A 20,168-nucleotide genomic window follows, 5' to 3' on the forward strand; every position below is an offset into this window, starting at 1 on the left:
TTTTATTTTTATTTTTAAAAATAAAAAAAAGAAACAACTTTAATGGTTTTTATTTTATTTAATTTTTTTAAATATACTGTATTTGATTATTAAAAATTATAATTAATTTGACAAATTTTTATCATAAATCACCACTATTAATTATTAGAATATAAAAGAAGTTATACATCTAAAGATTAAAAGATATATTATAAATACATAACTTATGAAATATTTAATCAAATAGTTTAAGTTATTTTTATAAAATATATTATCTTTAAGTATACTTAATATAAAAAAAATTATAAGTCATTTCATCGGGAAAAAAAAAACAAAAGAGAGAGAGAGAGATGGAGGAAAATGAAAAGAAAAGATGAAAGATGAAAAAAAAATAACAAGAGATTAAAAAAAGAAAGATAGAAAGAGAAGAAAAATAAGAAGAAATTAAATAGATCTGTTGCCCTTGAGATTAAAAAAAAAGTACAAGCCTGTGAAAAAGAAATGATAAAAATAAGAAAAAAGGTAATAAAAAAATATTAAAATATAAAAGAAGTCTCACATTTAAAGATTAAAAGATGAATCACGCATGTATAAGCTTAAGAAGTATATAATTAAATAGATTAATTTATTTTGATAGAGTATATTATATTTAAGCATACTTAATATAAAAAAATCTAATATCAATCATATGCAACTATCACTATTAATCTACTTTTTTATTATAACATTTTTTAAATTAACAAATTCAAACGTATTTTCATTTTATTTTGTTTTGAAACATAATTCTAAAAACTGAATTGTAAAATAGTTTTAAGGACCTGTTTAGTTTTTATTTTTTTTAAAAATGTTTTTAAAAAAAATAAAAAAGATATATAGATAAATGTTTTGCATTTAATTATCTTTAAAACTGTTTTATTTTTTTTAGATGGAAACATCTGAAAAATTATTTTTATTTTATTTTTTATTTTTAAAACATATTATATTTGACTATTGAAAGATATAGCTAGTTTGACTAATTTTTATCCTAAATCATATCATTAACAATCTAAACCATTATTAGTAGCCTATATTTTTAATTTTAAAATTAATTTTAAATTAATATAACCAGGCAAATTTTTATTTTGTTTTGTTTTAAAAAATAATTCTAAAACTTCTATTACAAAAGACTTTTAGAAAAATAAAAAATGGGAACAAAATCAAATAAGGCTAGATGATGTGACATATTCCCTTCTATCAATTTCATCAATATTAATATAAAAAATATAAGGAATAAAAGTGTATAGAATTTTGAATATGTTACTAGATAATAAATTTAAAAAATAATATCATGTTACTTTTTTTTTCATGAATGATAATTTTAAAAAATATATTTTAAATATTATTTAAAAAATTATACCATAACTTATAAATAGAATCAAATAGAACTTTTAAAATTTGCCTTATCAATGAAGCTGATAGGAGCACTATACAATCAGAGTTTTCAAATATGCAATGTACAATCCCAATCAAATGGTCATTCATCAGTAATAAAAAAATAACCATATTTGAATGCTGCTTGGAATTTGGGTTTGATATCAGGTTAAAAAAACAACAAAAAGAGTGTCAAATGGGTCGAATCGTTTAACCCACAAATTCAAATGGTCAAAACTAAAAAAAGAAAAAAATCTGTTTTTATTTTAGATGGCTTCTCCTTAAGACAACCCATTTGACTATTACTAAATCCATTTAACCCAACACATATTCCCGGTCAGTGACGAAACCAGGAAAATTTAATTGAGGGGGAAAAATGTATACTTAAATATAAATATAAATATTTTTCAAAAAAAATATAATTCTAAATATTAATTAAAATAATATATAAATAAATCATATGAAAAGTTTAAAAAATATATAAGTTAAAATATACATTTAGTACTTTAATTTTATATAAAATTTTATTTTAATCTCTTAATTTTATAAAATATCATTCAATTCTTTAACCCTAACATCATTAATTTTATGAATAAAAAATTCCTATATTAATATTTTAAAGATTAATAAAATATTTTTAAATATTGACTAATATGGTTAATTTTTTAAAATAATTATAATTGAAATGAAAAATAATCATTTCAATCTAACAGAGATTTGAAGATTGAAAAAATATTTTATAAAATTAAAGGACTAAATTAAAGCCTTATACAAAATTAAAGGATAAAAAATACACTTTAACCATATACATATTAATGTCATTTTAATCATAAATTTATTTTAATAATGAATATAAGAGTAAATAATATTTTTAAATATATATGCTTGATAATTTTAAAAAGAATGTGGGGTAATTAATTTTTTACAACAACAGTTGTAATTTTAAAGGGGGAGACAAATGTAATTTTAATTAAATCTTAAATAATTTTTTTACCTTTTTCATGGAGGCAATTGTCCCTCCCACCAATAATCTCTGTTTCCAACTTTATTATTATTATTTTTTAAGAATTAAAAGATAAGGAGTATTATATCTTAATTCTTAAACTTTTTTCTTTTTAAACCAATATCATCCTAAATTAAAAAAACACAATGCCACCGAACTGGCGTTTGACTTTAGCCAAAAAACATAAAAAAAAAAAATTACATTCACTCATCAGAAAAAATTTTATTATTAAAAAGTTTTATAAATTTTATAAAATACCTTTAAATTTTAAACCATGCACATTAATAATTTAATTAAAAACATTGACAACCAGATAATAATGACTATTTCCAATTTATATTGATAACTTTTGCTTGATTATCAATTTGTATGATTTAAAATTTAAAAATATTTTGTAAAATATATGAAATCTCTTAATAACAAACTTTTATTACCATTAATTTTTTAAAAAAACAAAAAAAAAAACGTTTGACTGTTAATTTTTACTTTGATCCATGGCTTCACCTCTTTCTATACTCTTCTTCTTCCTCCTTAATCGAACTCCAGGTTGCACGACTTCAACGAACTTTGCCGTTTCAAACACCCCCTTAACGCTCACCTTCGATTTATCCAGGTCCAACTCCACTGATTCTACTCAGGGGACTGAAATGTCAATAAGAAAAAAAAAAAAAGTGAGGCGTCCTCAGCTTTTGTTCAAGTCCGTGCCAGTCTTTGACTTTGATTCGGCTAGATTGGAGGAAGCAGGTGCAAAGTAAAGCTCTTGGAACTTCAGAATTTTTTGAAAATGAAATCAGATCAGCACACACATAACCCATAATCCGAAAACCATAGGCCACTAAAGAAGCAGAGATTGAACAACTGAACTAACGAATATACAATCAGCACAAGGTCAAGTTGATTCTACTCAGGCCCAGCTCCGCCGATTCTTCTTCTTGATTTCATCTTCTTTCTTCTAGATAAAGGGGGCTAACATGTTAATAAGGGGGAAAAAAAGAAAAAAACCTCTTCTTTCTTCTCCTTAGGCTCAGGCTTCTCTTTCTCTTCGAGTTTTTTCTCCTCTTCTGCTGGCGGGTTTGGGATCGGGGAAGGAAACTTGACTTGTCTATGACTCTTCCTCTGTACTCTTTCCAAGACCTAAAGCGGATCTGCCTGCTCTCCTTTCAGAACTTCAATTTCATCTTCTCCTCCACCAGCAACTTGAAGAACTCATACGCCGCCTCTGACATTTTCTTCACCGCCTCCAAATCCACCCCATGGTTAATCACCTGCAGCAGAAGAGACCCCCAGTTTGTTGTATTGTTTATGCATCTTACAAAAATAGACCACTACAGTAGCAGGGCAAGACTCAAGAAGAAGCAACGAACCAGAACGGATAAACCCTGTCTCGATCTCTCGTCTCGGACCCGACACAGGACCCACGAAGACCCGAAATCATCCCGACGTGATATTGCGATCTCTGGCACGTGAGTTTCTGGAGTAAATATCTCCGGCGCTGTAAATAAAGAAGGAGAAGAAAGAAGTAAAATTTCTGAAGGTGGGCCCTTGGCTAACGCAAAAGGAACGGTTCGGAGTCTGGTCAAAGTAAAATTTATGGGTTCAATTATATTCCACGTGGATAGTACACAGATCACATAAAAAAATTGCTAGGTATAAATTTCAATGGTCAAATTTTAATTTTAATTGTCAATATTTACCATATTTAATGATTGGATAAGGTAGCTTTATTTTTTAAAATTTCAAAGTGAAATAGCTTAAATTTTTTTTAAAAATACTAGGTTCTTCTGATAAAAAATTTTAGAATATTTTTATAATTTTTTTATATGTCAATAAAGTTTAAAAACTTGAGCTTTACAGACACTTCATCCCTTTCTTATCACTTGAGTTAATCTTGGTGATTTGGCTATATTTTTTTTTAAAGAACTATTTATTTGGATCAAATTGGGGTGTTGTCCAGGTAATTTCTCAAAAACGTTTACATAACCATTTCTTTGAATTATATTGAAGTATTGTCGATGTTAATTGAATATAATTATTTTAGAAACGCTTAATTTACCCTTTGCAAGACATGTCAATATTCTTGGAAATTGGGCTTAAAGGTTTTTCCCAAAAGAAAAAACCGTATCATATTTTAGAAATGCTGATTTATTTTGAGATGGCCCAGTAGGCTATTCATGGCCTCAGGCTCTGGCAAATTCATGTTGAAAATGAGAACCCGATCTTGGATGCCCACAGCAAGAGGCCGAAGCGCATGATGTTACCGTGGACCCAACTTTATCCTGGAAATACTGACGTGGCACAACTTCATTGAGTAGCATCCTCATCCACGCAATCCGAATGTACATCAGAAACGGCAGGATTTGATTTTGGACCAATCACAGTTCGCCAGAACCATTTTAAGTTTTAACGCATCGCGATTGTGGTAAAGAAAATCTCATTGCGAAAATGGCAACCACCTTCGGCACCCCATCGACGGTCGTAGGACTCGTCAGCATATCGCCGTTGTCCGCTCCACGCCTCACCTCAGGTCACTTCTTTAAAATCCGCCGCTTTTTCAATCGTCAACTTTAACTTAAGGTCATGTGTATTAGGATATGATCGACTTGCTTGGTTGCAGGGTTTCTGAAATCGCCGGTGAAGGCAAGGAACCCTCTGAGAATAGCGGGTGCCTCAGGAGGAAGATTTACGTGGTAATTTACTGATCTCAACACCTGAATTGTTTATTCAATATTTTAGTAAAAACGGGGTTTGAAGAATGAAATCGTGGGTTTGTTGGTTGGTTGGGAAATGAGAAGTTTCGAGAGGAATTGGCTGAGGACGGATTTCAATGTGATCGGGTTCGGGTTGATCGGTTGGATAGCTCCATCGAGTATACCCGCAATCAATGGGAAGAGCCTGACTGGACTCTTCTTTGAGAGCATTGGGGCTGAGCTCGCTCACTTCCCTGCCCCTCCTGCTCTCACTTCACAGTTCTGGTAAGCCTACTTCATTTCATCCATATTTCATCTTTATTTTTGGTTTCAATTGTCATGCTTATTGGTTTTGTGCTTCAACTAATCCAATCTTGGTTCACCATAACATTCTGGAAAATCTCTCAGCCTTTAACAAACTAAGTAAATTAAAAACAGTCCAGATGTCAATAATGCTCATACTCTAGTCCTGCAATACAAACATAAAAAGAGAAGAACGATGCATTTGAAAGTGGAAAAGAGGGGCAGTGCAATGAATTGAAGATCCTGAAGGATCACAAAAATTGAGAGCGTTCAATTTCATAATCATTGGAGGATCATGAAGTTTTTCTCTATTGAAAATTTTTTAGTTGTCATTTTAAATTTGCAAGAAATAATAGTGTGTGGGTGTGTGTGTGTGATCGGGTGAATGGGAGCACTACCCATGAAATAACTATTAAGTTGTCCCGGTCAGGAGAAAGGAATAGGTGGGCTTTAGGAGATAAACAGTAACAGTGTAATACTTTCGAGCCCGTTCCTTTGAATATAAGAAGGCCTGACTTTTTGTTTGAGGCAGAAACACTAAAACTTAAATAAATAAAAAATGAAAACAAGAAGAAAAAGAAGTTCATCTTACGAGGTCCCACCGAGATTTGAACTCAGGTTACTGAATTTAGAGTCCAATGTCCTGACCACTAGACCGTGGGACCGGGCTACATGCAACTTCTTTTTGATAAATAATATACTTAACCCTGGGATTACGCTAAGCGGGCGTTTTTCGTTATGAGCAGGCTATGGTTGATCACGTGGCACTTAGGGCTGTTCTTGTGCCTCACTTTTGGGCAAATTGGCTTCAAGGGAAGGACTGAAGACTACTTTTGAATCCTCCGCTTTCATGGCCTGTTTTCCTTTTGCTTTTGTGCCTCTCAGGCTCTCACCTCCTTGTAATCTATTAATGTATCTCTATTCGCTACTTTTTTCTCTTTTTTTATTCTGTTAGAAATTCTGCGTGTTACATCTCCATGACTCCATCTCCTTCCTTTGTACTGTCTGTGCTCATACCCTCTCATGCCGCCCTTTAACATTCCTCTCAATGTAACGTAAAGTACTCTTGTTTCCTGCCAGTGCTGCAACCTATGCCAGAACCCCCCCCCCCTTTTTTTTGCCTTCAAAAGAAGAAAGAGACATTACTTTAGGCAAAGGCTTAATCAGCCACGTGTGGCATCTTGGTTGTCTCATTAAGAACGTTCTATGGAAAACGAGCCTCCCCCTCTTGTACAACCTGTGCATGTGAAAGACGAAATACTCAATAATGCAATTTCACTTTTGTCTTTCTTCCTCAAACTTAATTAATGTCATTGAAAGATCTTATCTTTGCCAAACCAATAATGAACACTAAGCATCATTATCTGGCGAAGAGGGGGAAAAAAGGACGAGCTAATGTGTGGAGGGGATCTCAGGAGAGATACATTGGGCCCATATAATAGCAAAAAGCTGCAGGCTGGCTCCAAGAAACGAACAAGAAGACAACGGTGACCTACAACCACATGCCACTGCCATGCAACTTTCGACAAAAAAATGTATATATTTTGTGACGTGGGATTAACACCTAGTGAATTTAGCCAGCAAGGGAGGTCTAACATTTTGGGGAAATTTAAATTGTCTTGAGAAGTTGGACTTGGAACTTTAATCGTCTAATTACCATACTTTGAAACTTGAAATATCAGCAGATAAATTATTTTTATTATATCGTGATAGTAGAATACCAGGTTACAGTTCACTGTATGAGTGTGGAGTTGAAAAATGAATCATGATACTTGGAAACTCCAACACGTTCATTGAGAAATTGTTCAACTTGACAGACTAAAGAACTCTTGAATATTGGTCTCTGAGCAAGCAAGGGAGGAATGGAATCACGCAGCATGTTTGGGAAGAGGGTGAACAAGTGGTGTGGCCACAATGCAGCCAGCATTTAGTATGTGAATTTGGGGGAACTGATCATGTGCATATTTTTTATTGGTGTTTTTCGCATTTCTTTTTTATCAGAAAAATGAGATATATAAAGTAAGAAAAGATATGGATAATGTGTTAATTAATAGCAATAAAATAAGAAAATTCACATGGTGCACTCTGAAGAAATCTGAAATGAAACAAGTCCAAGTTTGCCAATTAAAAAAGATGTCCATGTCAACACATATTTTTTTTTTAAAAAAAATCGAAAGCTAAGTTGGAAATTCTAAAAGTTTGAGTTTGTAAAGTGTTTAATTAAGTAATTTTTTTCATGTTCATTCTTTTAAAATTGTTAACTTGCACACATTGTTTTTAAGATTTCGGGTAATAAGTTAAGAAGTCATTTTATGAGTGAAACCAGCGATGATTTGAGGAGGTTGTGTGGGGGCCATGCTCGTGCTAAAAGGAAGGGCAGTGATTGATTAGATAGCGAAGATTAGCCTCCAAATCCAATAATTATTCCTACTCGTTCGTACTCGTGCGTTTTTGCGGCAAAATCTTCTGCTTATAGCCTTTTTGGGACGCACCGTTGTTAATAAAATTAGAGTTAATTTCACTTGAATCTTGGGATTATCTTTTTGTTTGATCAATTATGTGGGTGCATGCTCCCTTGATTATCCGTCATTCATTGCACCCACCAAGAGAGGGATGCCTTGCTTAGGCGGCGCTAATTCTCATATATTTGTTTATTTGTTTATTTTATATTATTTTCATTTAAAATCAATATTTTCTGTGTGATGTAAAATTATGGGCTCAACAATTTTGTGTATTTTTTTTTCATTTGGTTACCTTATTATATGTTTGCTGTAAATAATTAGTCACTTTTTATGTTATTACAGTAAAAAAAGTTAATTAACATATGATAAATAAAATTTGTTCCGTATATACCGATAAATGCAATATTTTATACAAATATAAAGTATCATCATTGAATATACTTGCACCTAAATAGTAAATACACTTTCAAATATTTTCCCTTTAACATTTTTTTTAAATAGATGAAAGTCAAATGCTATTTAACTACATAGCACAATATACGGAAGTTAAATGATAATGATTAGCTATATAATAATTGAAAAATAATGTCATTTATTAATTATTATGAATTTTATTATTGTTATTTGTGTGTGTAAAAACATGTTATAATAACATACATACAAGAAGGTGATAACAATAAAAGAAAATTAATCATTTAATTAATATAGTTTTACTTAATTATAATTTAATCTATAAATTTTTACTTGTTATAATTAAATTTTTATAGTTTTAATTTGATTGTAACTTAATTTTTAAATTTTAATTTACTGTATCCTGTAATTTTGATAATTGAAAAAACGGTTCCCATATTCTAGAAAATAAAATTATAATTATTAAAATTATTTTAAAATTTAAGGATTAATATTTTAAATTACTAAAACTTTTAGTCTAAATAAATATTAAAATCTTATAATTTTATTTTTTTAAAAATATAGAGATTGATATTTTAAATTATTAAAAGTATAAAAATTATTTTAAATTAAATTAAAATTTAAGAATTAAGTTATAACTCAGTGAGATGTAAAATAAGATGGAGGTGCCACAAAAAAAAAACATGGGAGGTGATTGGATTTATTTTTCTTTGAAAAAAAGTGTTGGGGTTAAAAAAAAGTATATAGGGCTACCATATAGGAAGTGACAGAGACATCAAAAGCAGCTTAGATATATTAGAGCTCAAAAAATTACTGTATCTAAAAGTTTGGATAACGTAAAACCCTTGTGTTGAACTTTTCATGATGCATCACGGACAAGTCAATCAATCTAAATATTGGTTTAGTTTTTCTAAACATATAATTAAGTGCAACGATTTAGTCAAGTATTAAAGAGAAAATGATGTATTAAGAGATATATCTTTTGATGAAGCCATAGAGAGAATGATTTAAGAAAGAATTCTTTATGGATGAACACTGAGGGTGGGGGTTAAGAAAGAACATGGACTGAAAACGAATCAATTCACAGAAGCAGGTCTGAATAGAATAAGAAACATGAAATACTTGAAATGGCCCTCGTTTGGATGAACATGCATGTCCCTCCTCGATGCACCTCATCATCTGCTCCTCTCCGCGCGTGCCTCCCACCCTCCTCTCTCTCTCTCCCTCCTCGTCCTTTTTAAGCCCTCCGTCGCATTTTGCTGACCATCTCAACTTTCCGCTCACCACTCTACCCTCTGCCATAGATTCGACCTCCTTCCTTCCCCTTCCTTTCCATCTCTAACGTATTTTTCCATTTCTGCACACCTTCCCACTTTCCTCGCTCCTGATCATATCTCCACTGCTTTGATTGGCCCACTTTTGTTTGCTGAATTCCAGGCCACTCCCCATGAACTCTGCGCACCTGTTTTCCCTCCTCACGCTGTTCAAACCACCTCATCAATTTAGCCTCTTCTGCATACCCTATCCCTGAATTTTCCTCTCCCTTCGCCTCACTATGTCCTCTGGCCCCTCCCTCCACAATCGCAACGAGATCAGGAAGCGAGCTCGTTCCTCTTCCTCCTCCTCTTCTTTGGTCCCACGCAAATACCGATTCAAGCGAGCCTTTTTGGTTGCCAAGAAAGGAGGTTCCAATACCCCCGTACCCATGTGGAAGACTCGCACGGCGTCCTCCCCTTCTACCGCCCCCCATCACCTTGCTAAATTCCCCAGCCCCTTGCCTCCTCCTTCTGGCTTCACTAGCGAAGATAACGACGTCTCTGTCTCAGCGAGGAAGCTCGCTGCTGCATTGTGGGAAATCAACGATGTATCTTCATCGAAGATCGACAGGGATCTGAAGACTGAACAAGTGAGGAGACGCAAGGGGGCGAGAAGCAGAGAGAAAGTCACGAGCTTATCGAGATCGGACTTCTTGCGGTCTCATGTGTCAGATCCATTGGACAGTCCTAAGTCAGAGGTGAATCCTCATCGCATTTTCATTTGAGGCCTCTTTTTATATTGGTTTATAGCATCTAACATGACTTCCTGTTCTTGCTGTAAAATTGGTTGGCGCAGCAGATGAACGGGATTCAAGGTGAAAAATTGAAAAAAAGAGTGTCTAATAAACTCCGGCTGGGGGATCACGACTCCGGAGGGTTCGATTTTCTTAGCAGTCCTGGTTTCATGGAGGTACGATAAATGTAGAAAACATATGACCTTGTACTTGTCGTTATTTTCATAATGATCTTCCAGTTATTTAACTCTGCTTTTCTGATATGGGAGTGGAAGGTGGTCAATCATAATGACATGAGACGAGCTGGCTACAAATTTTCAAAGTTGTCTAATAACGTTATCTTATAATGATCATTTTTCGATCAGCATGATGATAGTTAGCCTTCTTTCGTTTTCAACCACATTGTAACTCTGTAAGTTTGTAACAACCAAAACCTTAGTTACTCAGAAATCATACTTATAGGTCACTTAATCTAAGTTCAAGCAGCTGTTCTCCTTTCACTCTGAACTGTTGTTCTGATGCGATATTTAGTAAATTCACGTGAAACTATATGCGATCTGAATGATTAAGTACGAAATTTATTTTGTTCTCGGCCTTGTAGTATTGCTTGGATATTCTGTCAGTTTGTTCATTTTAGCAAATCTCAAGTTGATATCTGTAAACTATAAAGATTTTTCGTTTGAGATAAAATTACTTTTAATTTCTATTTTCTGATTTTCGGGGGAAGCATGAGGCTGAATTATGCCAAACTGCAGGCAGCGAATCAGCAAAGAAACAAGACTTGTGGAAAATGCACAGCAGGAGTGAAGAACCGTTTGAAGGAGGCCAGAAGTGGCCTATCTACATCTAAGAAGCTTCTGAAGGTTTTAAATCAAATGTGCCTTCAAGAGCAGCATTCGTCAAGCATACCCGTCATTCTGGCCCTGGGAAGTGAACTTGATCGGGCTTGCAACCAGATTGACCACTTCATTCAAGAACAGAGCTCAAATCAGAATGATACTGAGTTCCTCATGAAGCGTTTTGCAGAAGAAAAGGCTGCTTGGAAAAGAAGAGAACGTGAAAAGGTTAGAGATGCGATAACACACATTGCAGAGGAGCTTGAGGTGGAGAAGAAGCTAAGAAGGCAAACTGAAAGGTTGAACAAAAAGATTGCCAAAGAAATGGCTAATGCAAAAGCTTCACACTTAAAAGCATCGAAAGAGCTAGAAAGGGAGAAACGGGCAAAGGAGATTCTGGAGCAAATTTGTGATGAACTAGCTAAAGGTATCGAAGAAGACAGAGCACAGGTCGAAGAACTGAAAAGGGAGTCAGCTAAAGTTCGGGAAGAAGTGGAAAAGGAGAGGGAAATGTTTCAGTTGGCTGATGATTTGCGCGAGAAGAGAGTTCAAATGAAACTTTCAGAGGCTAAATATCAATTTGAGGAGAAAAATGCTGTCCTCGAAAAGTTGAGAAATGAGCTTGAGGCCTTTTGGAGTACTAAGGTTGACGAAGGAAAAGGTGATATTTCTCCAGAGTTCAAACAAATAAAGGAACTTGAATCTGATTTGAACAAAACCTGTTGGGGATATCAAGCTGCTTGGAAAGAGGACGATTTGAATGTTGGGAATGGAGTGGAGCACGAAGGAGATGACTCTGCTGACAGCGATCTCCATTCCATTGAATTAAACATGGACAATGACAATAGAAGCTACAAATGGAGTTATACTTATGAAAATGATGCTCAAGACGATTCAGGAAGAGTTTCAATGGACAAAGAAAGTATAGGGAGGAAATCTTTCTCCGAGAAAATTCAGTGGACAAGTATTTGTTTCAACAAGGGAAATGGCGGTTCTACTAAGAGGGATTTCGGTATAGAAATCAAGGAAATTTCTGATGAGCTTGATCAGGAAATATCCAGTGGGTTGCCTTCACGAGCTCATCCCCGAGACGACAAGGATAAAATTGAGAGCTACAGGTCTATCATGGGTTTCCGAGACAGCACATCATGTGCTAATCCTGATCAGAGATGTGGCCAACCACTCTTTCTGCAGGATACAGTTGGCGAATCTGAGGATAATTCTGTCGTCGTAGAGAGAGGAGATTTGATTCAAGAAGCTGCGGGAAGAAAGTTCGGACGGTAAGAGATGACAGTTAGCACAATACCTAGCTCTCACTATTGTTGTTCCAAATTGTTAACTCGTGCTGTTGAATATGTTTAAGGGTCACAATCACTGGCGCAATAGTTTGCATCAAGAAAATGTATATAGTAATTAAATTAAATAAATAGAATAGCATACAACAGTTTTGCTTCTGGTTAATCGTTTCTCGTTTAAAGATTCTGCAAGGAGAAGAGCAACTTTTGTGAATCCAGGGTAGCGAGACTTGAGGGTAAAAGTGGCATGGACAGGATTTTTTATGGTTTGAGAAGAAAATAATGGAGAGTTGTTGGGTGCCAGAGCTGAAAATAAGAGCAACTATAGTACTGCTAAACGAGATTCCGGCTGTATGGCTGAGATTTAAATGAAAGAGTCAGTAGTTTCTGGCCGCGACAGACTGATGGAGAGAGCATTATTAGATACTTCCAAGGATTCAAACGTTTGAACGCCGTCCTCTGAATCCTTATGCCATTGCCGTTTTTTTGTTTGGATACCGATTTACATTCATAAGGGACAAGGATAATTCTGGCTTTTCATTTCAATTCAAATGGACCCCTGAAGTTCATTTAAATTAATTTTAAATATTTTAAATATTATATTTATTAATATAAAAAAAAGATAAATATAATTTTTGATCTCTATACTTTATTCATGTTTTATTTTTGATTCTTATACTTTTTTATAATATTTTATGTCTCTACACTTTTATTTTATATTATTTGGATCCTTTCAAAGTTCTTATATTTTGCTCAAAAAGGAAAAATAAAAGTGTATGGATCTAAAATATTAAAAAAAATATAAGAATGAAAAGCAAAATATAAGTAAAGTACATGAGTCAAAAATTATGTTTATCTTATAAAAATTTTTAAAATTTTAATAAATATGTTCATTATTAATTTGACCAGTAAAAATTTAATCTAACAGTTCAATTTAATGTTAAAATTTTTGATAATTTTATAATTTGATTGTTCAAATAAACTCTGGACAGATCAGATATAATTTAGATAATTTAATTTAATATTAAAAATTTATAATTTTTATAAATTAACCATTTAAATATACACTAAATAGTCCAAATTTAATATAAAAATTTTTTATATTTTTTTATTTTAATAAATACAATATTAAAAGTATTTAAAAATTAATTTAAATGGACATTAAGGATCAATTTGGGTTGAAATGCCAAAATTGCTCTTAACCCTGATGAGCATTGAATGCGGCCACATTTGGATACCAACATTTACATTGCATTCAAGTGACACAGGACCATCCAACCCCTCCACTGCATTCTTTGTTTTTTTTTTTATTACAAAGGCAAGCAGTAGCTTGAAAAGAAAAGAAAAGGGCTGACTACACTCGTCCCTGTCTGACAATAAGATAGCAAAACAGTCTGATGAACAGTGCCATATTAGCATGATGTCTTCACCCACTCCATGAGCATTCTTTGCTAAGTAGTCAGCATAACCCAAAAAATCTCTTGAAGTCTGGCTTATGATGAGATCCCAATCTCTATATATCAACTCTTTAATTTGAGTCACTATATTCTTAAGGGTTGAGTTATTGCCACCATCTCAGAAAAGTATGTTCACTGCTTCCAAAGAGTCAGAGAACATCTTGATCTTTTTGAAGTTTTGTTGTTTACATACATCTAAACCTGTTTGAACAGCTAATATCTCAGCAGCTATGATAGATACACTGCCCAACTCCTGTTTGAATCCAAGTATCCAATCCCCATGTTCATCTCTAAGAGCTCCCCCACATGTAGCATATCCTTGTTGATTGACAGAGGCATCCATGTCCACACGTATGTAGCCATTTGGTGGAGATTTCCATCCTGTAGCAGAGTCAGAAGGGTCTTGAAATATCATGTGTTTAAAGCTGTAACTATTAGAGTCTTCCATGAGAAGGTAGAGGCTCTGATGAATCACTTGCTGAGCTGTGCTATGATACCAAATATCTTGATCCAAGGCTATTTGTGATACTGATGGATTCCTGCATTCTAGTGACATAGGACGATCTATTTCACATCTTTACCAATAATAATATTCCCCCCTACTCATCGCATATTTGTGTATTGGTTTTTTTTTTTTTCTGTCGTAAATTTATTTGGTCCCCGCGTTTTGGTAAGTTCGCATCCTAAACGTCTTAATTCAAGATGAGTTGCATCCAATTTGCCGATCATAGGGAATCGGATTCTTCTCACGGAAAAGTTTGATCACAAAACTAATTTGTCAGATGGTACTTGTTTTATCATAAAAACTAAAACGCTTGATCACGAGTAAAGAAAACAAACACATCGAACCATTAGTCGTTAGCATTTTATTCTCGCGTTGCTTCTCAGAAACGCTCCGGTTACTTCAGTTCCCACCTTCCCGTTCTTGCCAGCAGAGCACCCAAAACACCGAAGAAACGAAGCTTTTTCGGTTCAGACATCTCTATATCCACACCTTTTAAATTCATAAGAGGCACACTATTTTGTGACCACTATAAAAGGCACAGATGACAAATCTATCCCACCATGTAATTTAATTCGTTGAAGAAAAAAAAAAACACACCATGACAAGTTATACAAATATACAAATCCACTCGTCATAAGAATTTATTATTCACATCCTACATTATAAAAAAAGTTTCAGCTAGACATCTGGTTTCGTAGACAAAGAGAAAACGAACCGTCAAAATTTTTTATGGCCTGCTAAGATAGCATACGCGGAATGTGAGATAGCATGGACGGTCGAGACTAAACATAAATGCAAAACATTGGGCTTTGCCCTCATTTCTATCCCAAAAAAACAAAAATGCAAAACAACATCCTTTCACTTGACGCTCAGTGACACTCAAAAAGGGTCTCCTTAGGAATTAGGAAATCCAGCATCCAGGCGCTACGATCTGCATTCTTATACAGAAGTTTAGCACGCCTCACTCCTCCAGTCCTCCTTTCATGCCACGCACCACAAATTTTGGACTAAACGTAGAAGATACGATGTATTATTGACGAATAATATAGTTTGTTTATCAAATACATTGATTACAGGTACAAAAGTACGTACAATAATGACAGTGCAAGCTAATATTATATCCCCCGTCCGGCACATGGGGGTAAAAATTCCGAAATGGAAACATCCAGAAAATGCTGATCATGATTTCTGAGAGTCCTCGAATTTTGAAGATGATGCAAAAATAACTGGGTTTGTTGGATGGTCCCTCACCGTCAAGCTCAGCACTTCAGGCCTTGAGTAGTGTCCAACCACGTCAAAATCAAACTTTGCCCTCGCTATTTCTCCCAGATCTGTGTTCACCAGCACCATCATTTTGAGCTTGCTCTCCACTCAGCACAATAATCAATCAAATATTCTCGAAATTCAACTACAGTATCTTTCACAAAGCAGCGGATCCAACTTTATTGCATATATTATACTAATACTATAGTCTCTTAATTTTATTATGTGTCTGGCCCAAAAAATAAAAACTAAATGCACTTTGATGCTTTCTGTGTTCTGATTTGGGAAAAGGAAAGAGGGCATTGGATAGCTTTCCTTCATTGTTTCTTGAAAGACATCACATCTACCCATAAAACAGTATGGCCCTAAAACATATAGTTGCTGCTGAACATTGTGATGTAGTTGAATCAGCATTTATGAATGAATGGGAGAAAAAAAAAACAAGTAGCATAACATACCAAGATCTGCTGAGATCAGAGCCTCCCCCTCATAATTGGGTCCTGCCAGAACAACCCCAGAGGGTGATATAATGACGCTGCCCCCAGCACATACCACAGAGTCTGGTGTCAGGTCCTCTTCTGTGCCTGAGAAAACATACTCGGGAGGAGGTGGGTAATCTCTCCTTCTGCAGAACTGGTTTGCTGACAGAACAAAGCATCCACCTTCAAGAGCAATATGGGTCATAGATGCTTGCCACACATCCCTAGCATCAGCAGTAGGTGCACAATATATCTCAACACCTGGGAAACAGAGTTCCATAGGTTTAGCTATACCGAACAAAACTATCTCCCGTGATAAACAAGTAGTCTGAAACAAGCCATCATAGTGTTTGTTATCCTGATATTTCACATCCAATGTTAATATGTCATCTTGGGCACAACACAGCAGAATTTAACAGAAAAATGTCTACCTTTTGCATACATGGCTGTCCTCAAAAGAGGCATTTTGTTCTCCCAGCAAATGGCAGCGCCTATTTTTCCAAGGGGAGTTTCGAAAACTGGGATGGTTGATCCATCCCCAAATCCCCAGATAACCCGCTCCATTGCTGTTGGCATAACTTTTCTGTGTTTTCCAAGGTAACGACCTTGAGGATCAAAGAAAAGAACAGTACAATATAGCGTGTAGCCATCTCTCTCTATCACACCTATCACCAAATAAACCTTGTACTTCCCAGCCATTGCCGCCAGTCTATCAACTTCGGGGCCTACAACAACATCATACAGGTTAGTAAAAAGGTATGGCTAGAGTTTCACTGATCTATTCAATTTAGAGTTAAATGGCAATATAGATCCTAAATTATAAGTTCAAGGGTGATTAAAACCTTGAACTCATATTTGGTGCATTTTGAATCCTCAATAATTAAAATTGGGACAATCTAATCCCTACTGTTACTTTTATTCAAATGTCAAATGTGTTCAAAAATTCTCTCTCTCCCTCTCTACCTCACTCCTCCCTCTCTCTTTATCTCACTCTCTACTCTCTCGCTCTGCCCCTTCTTCCACAGAGATAACACAAAGCCAGACACAGGAAATTATACTGCCATCTCCAAAGCTTATCCTCTCCTCGGTTCTGCCTTCTCCATATTGCCTCCGACAAACACCGCCATGTCCTCTGGATCGCTGACATCCTTCACCACTCTCCTCCACCATGGGAAGAATCACCTTAAGGATTAGTTCATCAGTATCAGTTAATTAGTCGTTTGTTTCTCTTTCTCTTTCTCTTTTCATTTTTTTTCTTTTTCTTTAGCTTTTATTAATGAGATTATGAATCACCTAAAGGATAGTTAACATGAGTGAGATTATATCCTGAGGGAATTTATTTTCTGAGTTTCATTTTCTGAGTTTCTATTATTTTGCTGCTCATCACATGGTTCCTATGAAAATATCGGTAGATTTTAGTTCTGACTTCTGACCCTTTTGTTCCTTCTCGCCCAATTTTTGGCCGAATTTGCTTGGGGTGTTCTGGACACCGAACTCAGGAGCCTCACTGGCTTCACTGCTTGTACTGTTCTAGTGGGAAAAAAATAGAGAATCTGATAATCTTATATGTATCCTGCCTCGTATCTGAGAGAAAGAGGCAGAAAGTGCTGCTATTGTTATGTGGATTTTTAAAGAGCAAGTCGGTTCAAAGTGTGCAATGCCATTCTTTAATTTAATCTATTTGATGAAGCAAATTGGTGGGGGGAAGTGCATTTAAATTAAGTAGTATCTTAGGTAGTGTCTTAAAATGCAAGGTTTTGCCATTTTCCATGATAATCTTCATCTCATCATGAAGGCTCAAGTTCAACTGGGTCAAATGCTCGCTAATGCTTTTCTTACCATTTTGTTGCAGCACCATGACTGAATTGTTATTTCTACTTTTCTCGTCAGCTTTATAATTTTCTCTGTCTGGCCTTTTGTTATCTGTGTAGAAGAAGGAACAGAGCGAGAGAATAGGGAGAGAGAAGAAGAGAAGGGGAGAGAATTTTTGGACACATAATGGCCATTGGGATAAAATTAACAATAGGGGTTAGATTGTCTCAAGTTTAATTGTTCATGGTTCAAAATATACCAAATATAAGTTTAGGGTTCAAATTGCCCTTAGCCCTATAGTTTAGGGTCCATATTGCCATTTAACCCTTCAATTTAAAAACTATGCCCAAAGTAATTCTATTCCTTGTTAGCAATAGTAGACTTAACAACTAGCTAATCGATAGAGGCTTGATTATTTGATCTATTATCAACAACAGAATTTCAATACCATCTGGAATGGAAGCGAAACTAGAAAATCCTGCTTGTGCTCCAAAACATGAACATTGACACAGAACTATCTTTACATTCTATGTATTCAGTGTTATGCCTGTACATTTTCTTGGAGACATGTTTCTATCGAATTTACACAGGCAATAGTTGGGAATCCACAGGAGCTGTATCAGCAAATATTAAAAACAAGGTTACCTGGGACATCAATGGCTGCAGCATGATACTTGCGGAACTCCTCTTTACCCTTAGCCGTGCGATTTCCAACAGCAACACCGAAGCTGGACCCGCGGGGATAGCCACCCACAAATGCTTCTGGAAACACAACCAGCTGGGATCCATGGCTTGCGGCTTCAGCCAGCAACCTCTCAGCCTTATCTGCTTCAACGTTGAACAATCATCAGCAATAAAAGAAATCATCATTCACCCGCAGTCCAACATCTACATTTTAACAAACGACAGTATAGTTCAAGCAGGAAGCAAATAACTCCAAGACATATACATATCACACGACACATTCAATTCACTTGGAGCAATTCCAAGCGCCCAAACGATCATTTTTACTCAAAAACAAGGGTTAAAAAAAGCTCCATTTATAAGTAAAATAAGAAACAGAGTACAGGGGTTTCTTGGGGTCAAACAGTTTGAAATCCATATGAGAATCCAGGTCAATCAGTCAGAGAGCTCATCTGAAGAAAAAGGAGGGGGAGGAAATCGGACCTAAAGTGGCGGGTGTATCGTAGAAAATGGTGGAGGCCTGAACGACGGTGGCTCGGACAGTGGTGGTGGTGTTATCGGAGCCCATATCAACCTCGGCGAACAAAGGGCCATCGTTGACAGTTTGAGTAGTTACAAGCGCCATGCCTTTCCCTGGGGTTTCTCCTCCGTTGTCTCTTGCCGTATTGGAATGGTTCAGCCCAGCAGACACAATTGTTTGCATGACGTCTTTACTCCATTTATAGTCATTAAAATAAATAAATAAATTTCAATGAGGCTGAATCAGCGGACTGGTGAGGTTCGGCTATATGCCTTTACCAAAATAGGGGAGGCCAGGGTTCCAGAATCATCAACATATCATTCAAATCTATTCTACAGACTACAGCTCAGTTAGTCCCAAAAAAAAAAAAAAATCTACAAAAATACCCCTGGTGAAGCGCTTTCGGGCTCTCAGCTTGAAAGGGACTGGAAGGATATTATTTGTAAATAAAGTTATTCTTTAAAGAAATGTGACTTTAAAAAAAATAAATATAAAAGTGCCATATCTTTTGGAAAATTTCATTTAAGGACACAAAAAAAAATATATTTTTTAATGGGTTTCAATAGATTTTAAAACTTTAATTCAATCTCCAAAGATTAAATTAAAAATGAGTTGAATTAAGAAAAGATAAAAATACTCTTACTTTAAATATATAAAAAAAAAACCATCAGTCACCGTCGCCAGAGCACTACCGGTGGGGACTGAAGCCTCTCTAGCTACAGCAACCACTAGACCTTTGTAACAGGAATTTCGGCCACTGGCTGGATCATCATTGGCTGAGGCTAGAAAATTAAATTCTCCAAAGGTGGCCAAAGTGGGGTAGAACCCTTGACCCCTTAGTTCACCAAAAAGTTTTAGATCACCAAGCTACTTAACTCATTCGATTATATAATACATAAAATTATACATATAATAAACCTTATTTTCAAACCACTTGATTATTACGTTTTTTGTTAATCGTATAATTTTACTTGTTAATACCTTAAAAAGACGTGTTAATTAGTTAACTTTC

General features: G+C 35.0%; 3 protein-coding genes and 1 long non-coding RNA gene across 5 annotated transcripts; 2 read left to right on the forward strand and 2 right to left on the reverse strand.

The window, feature by feature from the left end:
- Positions 1-3,177: 3,177 nt before the first annotated feature.
- LOC129314638 (uncharacterized) lies at positions 3,178-3,874 on the reverse strand. Its single transcript, XR_008594198.1, has 2 exons — positions 3,757-3,874; positions 3,178-3,657 (listed from the first exon to the last, which is right to left on the reverse strand). It is a non-coding gene; the product is annotated as an uncharacterized LOC129314638 (long non-coding RNA).
- Positions 3,875-4,756: 882 nt separating this feature from the next.
- On the forward strand, positions 4,757-6,461 carry LOC129314637 (photosystem I subunit O). Its single transcript, XM_054958122.1, has 4 exons — positions 4,757-4,916; positions 5,007-5,079; positions 5,185-5,364; positions 6,129-6,461. The coding sequence occupies exons 1-4, from the start codon at positions 4,835-4,837 to the stop codon at positions 6,217-6,219; spliced, it is 426 nt and encodes a 141-aa protein (XP_054814097.1). The 5' UTR covers positions 4,757-4,834; the 3' UTR covers positions 6,220-6,461.
- A 2,907-nt stretch (positions 6,462-9,368) lies between these two features.
- LOC129314492 (uncharacterized protein At5g41620) lies at positions 9,369-12,835 on the forward strand. 2 transcript variants are annotated; one of them, XM_054957943.1, is made up of 3 exons: positions 9,369-10,269; positions 10,368-10,481; positions 11,061-12,835. In XM_054957943.1, exons 1-3 carry the CDS (start codon positions 9,811-9,813, stop codon positions 12,423-12,425), a joined length of 1,938 nt encoding a protein of 645 aa, XP_054813918.1. In that variant the 5' UTR covers positions 9,369-9,810; the 3' UTR covers positions 12,426-12,835. The 2 variants fall into 2 exon arrangements, with proteins under 2 accessions (XP_054813918.1, XP_054813919.1); XM_054957944.1 differs by having other exon boundaries at positions 10,371-10,481.
- Positions 12,836-15,406: 2,571 nt separating this feature from the next.
- On the reverse strand, positions 15,407-19,453 carry LOC129312640 (bifunctional nitrilase/nitrile hydratase NIT4A). Its single transcript, XM_054955313.1, has 5 exons — positions 19,120-19,453; positions 18,598-18,777; positions 16,572-16,865; positions 16,120-16,401; positions 15,407-15,729 (listed from the first exon to the last, which is right to left on the reverse strand). Exons 1-5 carry the CDS (start codon positions 19,337-19,339, stop codon positions 15,578-15,580), a joined length of 1,128 nt encoding a protein of 375 aa, XP_054811288.1. The 5' UTR covers positions 19,340-19,453; the 3' UTR covers positions 15,407-15,577.
- Between the last annotated feature and the right edge of the window lie 715 nt (positions 19,454-20,168).

Source organism: Prosopis cineraria, unplaced genomic scaffold (genome assembly GCF_029017545.1).
Source record: "Prosopis cineraria cultivar Desert tree isolate PC_DT_omini unplaced genomic scaffold, ASM2901754v1 PC6, whole genome shotgun sequence".
Lineage (NCBI taxonomy): Eukaryota > Viridiplantae > Streptophyta > Magnoliopsida > Fabales > Fabaceae > Prosopis > Prosopis cineraria.